Raw genomic sequence first — 12,910 nt, forward strand, 5'->3', positions numbered from 1 at the left:
TCAATAGGACATCCCCTGAGGGCTCCCAGTATGTGAGAGGGGGCAGGTTGGGCTGAGGGACCCTTGACCCCCAGTGCATGAATTTCGTGCACCGGGCCCCTAGTCCTATATAATAAAAGGCTAATATGCAATTCAACTGAAAGGAGAAACTGTTTTAGAAGACCAAAGGAAAACCAAGCCATGCTTTAAAGAAAAGAAGGGACACTGTTTAATACGCCAGTGGACTCAGGGAGCAGCAAGCCAAGTGGTAAGGAGTATTGAGCAGGCAGGCGGTAAGGAGCGAGTGTTCCCAGAATGCAAGAGACATGTCTTACTGCCAGCATAGGCCCACTCCCCTCCATCAGTAGGGCATCCCCCAAGGGCTCCCAGACTGCAAGAGGACACATGCTGGGCTGAGGGACCCCGGCCCCACCCCCCACCCCAAGTGCACAAATTTCATGCACCGGGGCCTATAGTAATACGTAATTTCTAAAATCAAACTGAAATGCAGCTTTTTAAAAATATATATTTTATTGATTTTTTACAGAGAGGAAGAGAGAGGGATAGAGAGTTAGAAACATCGATGAGAGAGAAACATCGATCAGCTGCCTCTTGCACACCCCCTACTGGGGATGTGCCCGCAACCAAGGTACATGCCCTTGACCGGAATCAAACCTGGGACCCTTGAGTCCGCAGGCCAACGCTCTATCCACTGAGCCAAACCAGTTTCGGCTGAAATGCAGCTTTTTAAGAAGTTTAAATTGTGTCATGTTAGTCATATTTATTGAATAAAGTTACTGATAGATATCTTTTGAAAATGAGAGATCCAGGGATTTAAAAGTGATTATGAAATTTCTACCTCCTTTCTATATTAGCACAATAATTAAGATTTTTATTTAAGCAACTTTAAGCAATTTTACTTAAGTCAATTAAGCAACTCAGAATTTCACCCAATTAAACACAAGAATTATATCAGAAATCTAAAACCCAAGGGGAAAACAGATAATATAGCTAACCTTTTGGTAATTTAAAGTATGTGATCTTGAGGTAGGACTGTCCAAGTTTTCTCTTCTAGTAGAATTTCTCCTGGGCAGAAAACTATTGTTAAGATTTCCAACAGAAGGTGCTTCCAGAACTGGCCTCATCTTAGCGTTGAGCAAAAGTTTGTTCTGCTGTTCCTTTTGGAGAAGTTCGGTGCTGACCTCAGCTAGCCTCTCCTTAGTCCAGTGAAAACTGTGAACAACAAATGCTTAGTATTTTATTTTCCCTAAGTGATTTGCATTATTTTAAAGTAGCCAGGATAGTAAATGGAATTTCCCATTAAATAGCATTTTAGCAATGAAAATGTATCAGAGCAGACTTACTCAATTTAAGTATAGGTTTTTATTTTTTCTTAAAAAGCACTTAGGTTTCCAGGCAGTAGGAAGTTGGGGTCCCAGCTAAGGAAGCCAAAGTAGAATGCTATCAGTGATGCAGACTGCTTATCAGGTAATACTTGCTGCCTCTGGAAGTGCTGTACTTACAAGACCCTTGAAGATGCCCTTGGACACATTTAGTAGCCACTTTAGAGATGAAAAAAAATATCCCTCAAAGACATTGCCAAGATTTGCCTTCACCACCTTGTACAATACACTCATTACCTTGGAGATAGTAATCATTTGACATCAAGGCATAACTTAGAGCAACAGCCTCTAAGGGAGAACAAGATAGGCTGGCTGGTGATCAAATGACCCAAAACAGCTCCAGAGGCCACTGCTTATAACATTGTTACCAAGGCGATGGAGGTGGGATCTGCCCTTTCTGTCTTCCCCACACCCTCCTCCTGCAGATCACATTATTTTTAGCTACTTTGTCAATTACACTGCCCCTCACCCCTATGTGAATATTTCTCGATCCTATATAATAAAAGCCTAATATACAAATTCTCCCCTCAATGGGGGTATGGGGAGGGGGCGCGTGGAGTCTACAAGCCAACTTCCCGAGTTCCTTCCTCCCCACCCGTGCATACATTTGGGCACAGGGCCTCCAATTTAACATGCATGTCTTTTTATAGAGTAGAAAAACTGTAAAGGATAGTTTGTCTAAAGGTGTCCTCTAGTGTTAATAACAAAGGGCACAATCAAGAAAGTAAAATTACCAAGTACCAGAATGTGTTGGTGTCACTTAACTCTTTGTGTTTAAGTTATCTTAAATATTTCTATTTAGGGGCCTTGTGACAAGCAGTTTTATAGTAATATCACCTTCTAAATTTTAGAGCTTCGGGACACTGACCCGGTTAACTACATGGAAATATTAAGGGGAAAAGTAAAGGCATGTAAAAGCAAAAAAGGGGGAGAGATAAAACTTGACTTAGAATAACCTTTGAAAGGTAAGTTTATTTACTAACATCCCTTTCTAAAGTTAAACTATTTAGTTAGCTTTCATGTCCTGCTAATCTCATGAACCTGGCACAATAGTAATTATATTTTAAGTTTAGAAGCTAATTAATGAGTTAAATTTATTTTCTCTGATTCTGAGTTTGACTTACTCAGTTACTTTGTTTTCCAATTGCTTTCTTCTTTCCAACTGTTCTTGGTAGAGTTGCTTATATATTTCCAATTCTAGTTTGCTATCATCTCGAGAAGTTTGCACTCTGGAGAGTTCTAATTCCAGCTCTTTATTTCTGAGTTCCAAAGGTCTTCTTATTGAAGCCTGTTTATTTATCATCTGCTCTGACTTTTCTTGAGATTCTCTTATTGTCTAGAGCAAATAAAAAGGATACGTTTTTAAAGTAAGTATACCCTGTCCAGTTACATCTGTTTTCTTTAGTTTTGAGTCAATGACTCAGAGATCAGCTTTAAGTGTGAACAAAGCTGAAATTTTAAAAAGTTATCAACAATGTCCACTGAATTTAATCTGAGCTATAAAATTAATATTCTTCTATTAGTACACATGTAATCTGATCATTCAAAGAATAATAGCATTAGCTTAAAATTTTAAAAGTAGAACATATAACTTAATCACGTTTTTTACCATTTCTTCCTGGTAGTCTTGTTTTACATCAACTGGTCTTAAAAATAAAATGATCCTCTACTTCGAATCATTTGGAAATATCAATTTAGTGATAATAAGGATGGAAACTGAAATACTGTAAAGGAAAAACAAATGCCACCTTCCTTCCAGAAATATACACAATAAATTGCTATTAATGGAAGAAGAGGAAAGGCAAAAATACTGTATTTATCCAAAAGGTAATTTGCAGTGAAATGAATTAAAGCACATTAAATCAATAAATTAACCTGTAAAAATGAATTGACTTGTTTAAATTTGTCTGCTACATCCTGTCTTGCTCTTTCTTCAATCTTCTTTTTATACTCTTCTGCTTCACAGGATTCTACCATATTCGTTTCCATATGTGTTCTGAGGTTTACTGTTTCTTGTTCCCACTTCTCTGCTGTATTCTTTAGTTCTTCACATTCCTTTAGAAGTGCTTCCATTGCTAACTGCTGTTGAGGTGTCTTTTCTTCATCCTGATCTATACATTTTGAAGATGCAGGTTGCAGTTTTTCTATAAGCTCATCATTCTGCATGAATAAAAGAATATAGTTTGATTATGAAGGTGTGGACACCAGTATGAAATTTTGAAATGAATTCAGTTGCAATAAAATGTTATCTGTATATTGGTAGAGTCTTCAAATGTGGAACCTTAAATTATTCAGAATCAAGACCAAAGTTAAAATGACCAGGAGTCACAAAAGTATATTTGTTGTTGTCATCTTTGCCACAAAACGTCTGCACTTAGTTTTATAATTTTTTTTTCTATGACTGTTTCATGTCTTTCCTCCACAAAATATCTATATGTGGCCGTTTAGGAGAAAGTCCCTTTCCTCTTCCCCCATCTTAACACTTTGTAACCTTTAAAAAAAGCTTTAGAGATATCATGTTGAGGTATTCAGGACTGAATCAACACATGCCTCCCAAAGAAAGACTTTCAAAATGAGACTAATTAATTAGTCTTATAAATATAGACTCTAATGCCATAAGTCTTGTACTGAACTACAAATGTTTGATGCTCATTTGAATTGCATTCCAAGAAGAAAGGATTCCCTGGGGTACGGATAAATTACATTTCTCACTGTAAAACTCCAGCAAGATGAGGCCTACATTTTTTAGAATAAAAAAAAAAATAGGGGTGGGGGCTTAATCCAATAGTCCTATCTTGAAATTATCTGTTACTTCCCAAAATAAGGGAACATAGTAAACAAAAAAACATCATCATCATCAACAACAAACCTGCTGGAATGTCAGTGATCATGACCTGGGAGGAACTACTTTTCTTCAGATACAATGGTTATTGGTAAGACAAGGTGAGGGATGCCAAGTTTTTGAAGCACATCTCCGGATTCTTTGGCACTTGTCCATGAAATAGGAGCTGGCCTCAGTGCTAACTGGGTTCTGGTGAATAGGATATGGTGACTGCTGTGTGACTTTTATGTCTGGATGCCATCTGACTCTCTCTCTAAGGAAGCTCACCCTGAGAACCCAGCCACCATGTTGTGAAGAAGGAAGCAGCCCATGCCACGTGGCCAGTCCTCATACTGTGTCCAGCTGAGACTGCACAGCGAACCTCCCAGATAAAAGCCTGCTGCACCTGACAAACCCGTGAATGAACAAGCCTTTATGATTCCACTTCCCAGCTTCAGGTCATCCCAGCTGGTGGCAAGTGGAAAAGGAATGAGCTGGCCTCCCTGCAGTTTTGTGAACAAGAAAATGCTGCTTTAAGACACGAGGTTTGGAGGTGGTTATTAAGCAGCAATAAGTAACTGGCACAGGTACTGACATTAAAAACAGGGTATTGACACTAAAAAGAAACACACACACGTGTGGGAGTCCCTTTTAACATGAGGCCGGGGGAACCTGACATAATGTAGAGAAGTGTGAGAATGAAAACCAAAAGGGCCTCTAAGAAACGCTGAGTGGAGGCCTGATGGCCCCTGAGGAGGCTGACAGCAAGGGCTTCTGGGGAAGTGAACACAATGACACTGAAATGAGGGTGACAGGTATTCTCGCTAGGAAGCTGGTTAAAGTGAAATCAAGGAGAAAGATAAGCTGAAGAAGGACAATTATAAAAAAATGAACCTGGATTTATGGGTTTCAAATATCCATTTCCCATTTATACCTTCTTCCAACTGTCCATTTGTCAAATAATGCTAAAATAAAGAAATGGCTCTGGGTAACATCAAATCCAGGGTATTCCAGGAAAACATGGTCTCAGGATGAAGCCAACATTTACAAAACTCCTTAAAACCTCAGAAACATTTATGTAGAGCCTCAAAGTCCTTTAAGGATTTTCAGAATGTAAGAATGTTAAAGACACTGTGCTATAACACCTCCAGGAAGCCCAAGGTGAAGAGCTTATCTGAAAACTAGTTGTCAGGTGGCTTTTCTAATGCCATGAATCCCCAAAAAATTAACTGGACACTCAAAGCTTCTAAGAGAATTTTAGTAAGGGAAACCCTGCCTGCTAGCTCCGCCTCTTTAAGGGAGACCAAGACAATACACAATCAAAAGAGCCTGTGGGCCTTAGATGTTCCACAGGGAGGAAGCAGGCTGCAAAAAGAGCTGCAAGCACAGGTCATCTATCGATATAATAGAGGAATATGCAAATTATCCAGGACTCTATAACGTCACGACCAAACAGCAGGGACCTGAGGTTGCATGGAGCCTGGGCAGGCAGAGGGATTGCAGGCCATGCCCCCCTGCACTGCAGGGCTTGACCGGGGACCTCAGGCCCTGCCCCCCACCCCAGCGCCAGGTCAGGGGACCTGAGGCTGTGCCTCCACTCAGCACGGGGTTGGGTGACCTGATGCTGTGCTCCTGCCTGTAGGGGCTTGACGAGGGGGGTGGGGCACACCGGGTCTGAGTCTGACCCAATGGGAGTGGGGCAGGCCAGGTCTGGGTCACCTGCATTTTCAAAGCGAGTATGGCTGGTGAGCCCGTCCTTGACTCTAGGTACCACAGCGCACCCTAGACTCTGACAGGAGGGAGATTTTCATGTACATTTTACTAATTTTCTTTCATCTCTGACACTTCTATTATAGAGAAAGGCCAAATAGCGATATTAAAATATTTCCTCTAATTAATTCCCTTTTAATGTGCATGAATTTCATGTACCAGGCCACTAGTTTCTTATGAAAAGAACAAAGCAGAGTCTCAGAGCCAAAAGCCAAGGGCTACAGAGAAGCACTCCAAAGTTAGGACTAAGCTTTCCTTTCCTCAGTGAGGAAACATAAGATTATAAAACCATTTTCATCTCAGTGGCAAAACAACTACAATGCCTTTTGGCACCATTTAAATACATTTTCTCCTCTAGCTTATTTCAAGCTTGCTTATGTTATACCACAGTTTTTCTCCATGGGAAACAAATTGGCTTAAAATTTTGAGATTTCAGCCCTAGCTGGTTTGGGTCAGTGGAGAGAGCATCAGCCTGCAGACTGAAGGGTCCCAGGTTCAATTCAGGTCAAAGGCACATGCCTGGGTTACAGGCTCAATCCCCAGTAGGGAGTGTTTAGGAGACAGCCTATCAATGATTCTCTCTCTTCATTGCTGTTTCTCTCTCTCTTATTCTGAAATATATATATATATATATATATATATATATATATATATATATATATATATAACGATTTGAGATTTCAAGTTCAGGTCTTTCTAAAGAGTAAAGGTAGCAGTCCAGATTTTAACCTACTCCTCCCCAGGCAGTGAAATCTACTGGCAAGTCTATGAATTATGAGTTAAACACAATTAAGGAAATGGCTAAGCCAGAAGATCCTGTGACCAAGATTTCATGGAAATGGAAGTGAAGTGGGAGGCACTGGGTTAGAGGTTTAAGGTTTGAATGGAGAAAAAAGGCTTATATTTGTAAGCCTACTTTCCCATCATGTCACAGAATCAGCAAAACATAAGCTGACCATAGGCTTTATCAAGAAACAAGACATCTCCATAAAAGTAGAGGTAGAAACATTCCACTACACTGACTTTTTTTTATTATTATTACATAAAACAGCTGGTACTATGCAAGATGACTGGGAAAGATACTCATAAAATTTGATTTTTTACTGGCATGAGGAAAGACTTATTCATCAGTGAAGTAGAAGGGGGAATTCAAACATTAACCCTCACCTTTATGGCCAAGTGTTTTTTGACAATGGTGCCAAACAATTAAATCAGATATGAATAGTCTTTTTAAACAAATTATACTGGGACAGCTGGATATCCACTTGCAAATGAATAAAATTAGACCTCTACCTCAGACCATAAATAAAAATTAACTCAAAATATAAAAGCTAAAACTATAAAACCTTTAGAAGAAAATATAGGTGTATATCTTCATGACTGGATTTGGCACCATTTAAATACAATGTTTCCTCTGCCTTACTTCAAGCTTAGATGTGAAACCAAAAGACAAAAATAGATGAACTGGACTTCATCGAAATAAAAAACTTCTGTGCTTTAAAAGGCACCATCAGGAAAATGAAAAGGTGAGCTACTGAATGGAAGAAATGTTTGAAAATTCTTTATCTAATAAGGGATTTGTATGTAGGATATTTAAACATCTCTTACACTTCAATAATAAAAAGACAATCCAATAAAAAATGGGTGAAGGAATTGAATAGATAGTTTTTCAAAGAATATATGCAAATGGATAATAAGCATGTGAAAAGATGGTCAACATCATTAATCATTAAAAAAATTGCAAATCAAAACCAATAATAAGATGCCACTTCACACCCACTAGGATGACAACGATAAAAAAACAGGTAATGGCAAGTGTTGGCAAGAATGTGGAGAAATGGGAACACTCACACAATGTCAATGAAAATGCAAAATGGCACTGCCATTGTGGAAAACACTCTGTCAGTTTCTCAAAAGGATAACAATCTTATTCAACAATTCCATTTGGAATTATATTCCCAAGAGAATGAAAACATATGTTCACATAAAAAGTTGGACATGAATGTTCATAGAAGTATTAGTAACAACACCAAAAAGTGGAAGTAACCCAAAGGTTCATCAAATGATGAATATATTTTTAAAAATGTGCTCGCTTCAGCCCTAAGCAGTTAGGCTCAGTGGATAGAGCGTTGGCCCTCAGACTCAAGTAAAAAAGATTCAGATTTCTAGAGAGCAGTCTATTCCCTTCTTATAATTTTCTCAGAGATCCTTAAATCTCAACACTTCAAACCAGATTTCCTAATCAACATTTCTGGCCTTGACCCCTTAACTGAGGTCATCTGTACTTTTCTTTCTCCCTTCTTGCTCCTCATAAACAATATCCTCAACCACACACTCATAAACCATGAATGACATGGATCGTCCTGATAGATAACAAATCCTGTCCATATTATGTTGATTCTTATTGGTGTTACTTTGAATGTACTACTGTTATGTTCTGAGTTTGGGGGCACCTTCACCCTTAGAATATTGACCAGCATTCTCTGTCTTATTTTCCTCTTACAACGCAAACGTTTTTTTGCAAGTGTCAGATTATCAATTATTTGCCTTTAATAATAATAATCATTTCTTATTTCATAGAGACCTGACCTATAAAAATCTTCTGAAGTTCTTTCCACAGGTATACTCAATTATATTGTTTGAAGGCTTGGGAAAACTAGAGCTATCTTCTTCTTGCCAATTCAGACTCTTTACCTCAACATTGTGTTCATCAAATATCTGGGTTTGAATTCCAAGACCCCCAGTGATATAAAGTTTTTAATTGTATCTTAACAATAGTTAAGCTCAAATATGTTCAGTTTATACAAAGATAAGTACCCTTATCTATAATAATAAAAGGGTAATATGCTAATTAGTCTGGACATCCTTCCAGACATCATTCTGGGTGTCCTTCTGGATAAACCTGGGTCTGGAGGGAAGTCTAGGTGCCGCGTGCCTGCAGGTGGGTGGAGGGAAGCCAGCCCAGGTCCCAGGTGCTTGCTGGTGGCTGGAGGGAGGAAGCCCAGGTCCCAGATGCTGGAGGGAAGCCGTTGCTGGCAGCTGGAGAAAGGAAGGTCTACTCTTGCATAAATTTCATGCATTGGGCCTCAAGTATCAAACAATATGCCCCACAGACAAATTAATACATAGAAATACAAGATTATCTCTTGTGAAGAAAATTAAGACAATGGGGAATTAAGGGCTAAAATATTCTGCAGAGATGAGATGACAAGTGCTGAAATGAATGAGGTAAATGAGAGTTGGAACAGAGAACACTTCATGGAGGGGAGATTGAGAGCCATGTCCAAATAGATATAGGATTAGGCACGAGGAACAGAAACTGCAAAAACAGAATGGACAGCATGAGTAAAGTCTGAGAGATGCTGAAATCAGCCCAGGTATCTCAGAGGATAAAAATCCCATGACAAGAAAAGAAAAACATATGTTCACACAAGAACGAACAATAGTGCTCATAGTTGAATTACTAACAGCCAAAAAGTGAAAAGAATGCAAAGTTCCATCAAGTGATGAATGGATAATTGGAAGAGCCACACAATGAAGTATTGTTTGGCAATAAAAACAAACAAATAAATAAAATATTGTTATGTGCCATAATGTGGATGAACCTTTAAAATATTTCATTAAGTGAAAGAAGCCAGTCACAAAGGACTTTAATTTGTGTGGTTGCATAAACATGAAATATCCAGAATATCCAGAATAGGCTAATCAATAGAGACAGAAATGAGACTGTTATTTGCCTGGTGCAGGGCACGATGAGGAGCTGGTAGTGACTGCTAAGTGGTGTGGAGTTTGTTTTTGGAGTGATAAAAATATTATGTAATTGACTGAGGTGGTAGATGCACAACTCTCTGAATATGTTTAAAAATATTGAATTGTATAATTTAAATAGGCAAATTGTATAATGTGTGAATTATATCAATACAGTTTTAAAAAATATATCCATTAGTGGATATAGGTTTAATTTTCTTAATTATTGGTTGTGGATGTACATATTACAATGATCTGAACATTTCCATGTTTTCATAATATTTCTAAGTGAGAGAAAATGAAGGATATACCTATATCAAGTGGTTTGTAGAATAACCTTCTCATACAAATTATTCTGAAATCTATTGCATATCCATTCACCAAAATGAAGAAATAAAAAAAATTCCAGAACATTCCATTAAGCATCATCCTCTGATTTTGTCTGGATGCCTCATCATGATAATGGAGATGTCACTAAAACTATTATTTAGTAGAAAAAAAACCCTCTTGGCTTTTATGAAGAATGACGCATAATTATCAACTTTCTTAAGAGTAAATATTATAAGAAAAACATAAAATACAAATGACAGAATAATAGCTAGGTTTAAGAAATAAGTTAATTATAAAGATAATACAATTATACTAAATTAAGCACAATGAAAATGCAAAAGAAAGTTGTCCATGCAAAGTAGTATCCTAAAACACTCTATATTATTTAACCAGCTATACATTAACTGATGACAGATTAAATATCATACATACTTGACTTCTGCTTTGATCTAGTTCCTTCTTGAAGTCATGTGTCTTATCTTGTACATGCACAGGATGACATGATTCAACCTCCAGTGAAGCCTCTATCATAGATATTTTTTGTTGAGGTTGTCTCACAATGGCCAGTTCTTCTTGAAGTTGTCTCACAATGGCCTAGTGAGATATTTCTGTTACTGATTTTATTAATCACGTTATTATTACATTATGTTAATAATATACTGTATAACGTCACATAAAGAATTGGGCAAAAGGTTTACAGAGTTTATTCTTGTATTGTTATTGACTAATTATTATACTATTCCCCATACAAACAACTATAAACCACCTTTTTGCCATACCCTGGATGTACTTCGTTAGAGTCATATATTATTATCTACCATAGTAAAAGTGTAATATGCTAATTAGACCATACGTCCTTTAGGATGAAGCCGGGGCTGCCAGGAAAGCCCAGGTCCCAGGTGCCTGCTGGCAGCTGGAGGGAGGAAAGCCCTGGTCCCAGGAGCTGGAGGGAAGCTGGTGGTGGTAGCCAGGGAAGGAAGGCCTACTCTTGCATGAATTTCATGCATCGGGTCTCTAGTTATAATATATAACTGGAAAAATATCACAGTCTACATCAATTTGCCTTCTTTTCCTCATATGGACATACTCCTGTTTGCTTTTGCTTTATTAGGTTAAAGACATAGAAAACGTAACCCTTCTGCCTAATCAGTATTTATTTAGACAGCCCCACTCTCTGTTCCCCCTCCCACCCCACCATGAAATCTCAAAGCTTTACATCTACTGACATCTCAAAGAGAATAGAGCATGTAGATGGGTCAACTGGTAGTAAATTCAATAATGTGGAAACTATTCTCTTTTTATTTAGTTTTCAACCAGAGGCTTTAATTAACGTCACATATTCAATCCCCTGCTCAAATCCTCCCAATAGGTTCCTATCTTAGAAGAAAACTGAAGTCATTCCAATGGCCTTCAAGGTCCTAGCTAACCAGGCCTTCACCAAGACTCTTACTACACACAAACCCTGCCACTCCTCCCTAGTCTAAAATAGAGACCCAATGCCAAAATGAGGAAATCACAGAGAGCTACAATTCTCTTTGTTTTGGAAAAATTTATCTCCAAAAGATAGTAATTAGGCCTTGAAATGAGAAATAAGAGCAAATTATTTGTAAAAATATTCAAAGAAAATTGAAACTAGTAGTGGAAAGATTAAATCAAGTAGAGTTGCTAAAACTCATCACATTTGTCCCAAATTATGATTTAAGTAGATGCCTTTAAAAGGGTTGAGAGGTCATCCTATCTAATAAAAGAGTATTATGCAAATTAACCATCACTCCAAAACAAAGTGGCGGTGCCCATAGCCACAAGATGGTGACGCCCAGTCCTCCAAGCCCTGCCTGAGTGCCCCAGTCTAAGTGGCCTGGCAGAATGCTGCCCAGAGGCCCTCCTGACCCTTTAAAAAAAAATCACTCCCCACTGCGCAATCCCCTTTGAGCAGCAACAGCCTAGGGTCTCAGCCTGGGAGGGGTGTACACCCCCACAGCATGATCCCCCTGCTAGCGGCGGCAGCCTGGGGTATCAACCACTGAGTCACAACAGCCAGGCAGATATGGAGGAATCTTAAATGTTTCTTTTTTTAAAAAAATATACTTTATTGATTTTTTACTGAGAGGAAGGGAAAGGGATAGAGAGCTAGAAACATCTATGAGAGAGAAACATTGATCAGCTGCCTCCTGCACACTCCCCACTGGTATGTGTTCCCAATCAAGATACATGCCCTTGACTGGAATGGAACTTGGGACCCTTGAGTCTGCAGGCCAATGCTCCATCCACTGACACACAACAAACAGTTAGAGCTGTCCAATATGTTAAAGAAAAAAACCCTATCTAATAAAGAGGGAATATGCAGGGGAGGGCATTTGGGGGTGACCAGGTTGTCAGGGGAGGGCAGTTGTGGACGATCCGGCTGGCAGGGAGCAGTTAGGCATTGATCAGGCTGGCAGGGGAGTGGTTAGGGTGTGATCAGCTGGCAGGCAAAAGCAATTAGGGACAATCAGGCAGCAGGCGAACAGTTGGGAGCCAGCAGTCCTGAATTTGAAAAGGATGTTTGACTGCCTGTTTAGGCCCGATCCCTGTGGGCCTAAACAGGCAGTTGGACATCCCCCAAGGGATCCTAGATTGGAGAGGGTGCAGGTTGGGCTGAGGGACACCCACCCCAGTGCATGAATTTTGTGCACTGAGCCTGTAATATGAATATATTACTTGAGTCTAAAATATTTTGAAATTTTATTCAAATTGGCATGAATAAAAATAACCTTATACCAACTGAAATGTATCAGATGCTACAGAGGAAAGATACTATGAGATACAGCATCTACACTTCAGTTCATCTGAGAAATCAGAACTTAATTGAATCTTAATT

The 12,910-nt window shown here is 38.8% G+C and overlaps 1 protein-coding gene across 1 annotated transcript in view; it reads right to left on the bottom strand.

The window, feature by feature from the left end:
- Positions 1-2,502: 2,502 nt before the first annotated feature.
- The window catches only part of LOC307094699 (putative coiled-coil domain-containing protein 144C), a gene marked incomplete at both ends in the record, with an annotated part of 32,661 nt that continues 22,253 nt past the window's right edge, over positions 2,503-12,910 (bottom strand). Inside the window, 2 exons of the mRNA XM_079763752.1 lie at positions 2,503-2,718; positions 3,297-3,542. Coding sequence (XP_079619878.1) covers positions 2,503-2,718; positions 3,297-3,542 — 462 coding nt within the window. The remainder of the gene's footprint in view (positions 2,719-3,296; positions 3,543-12,910) is intronic.

Source organism: Cnephaeus nilssonii (assembly GCF_951640355.1).
Source record: "Cnephaeus nilssonii genome assembly, chromosome: 23".
In the NCBI taxonomy this organism is placed as follows: Eukaryota; Metazoa; Chordata; class Mammalia; order Chiroptera; family Vespertilionidae; genus Cnephaeus; species Cnephaeus nilssonii.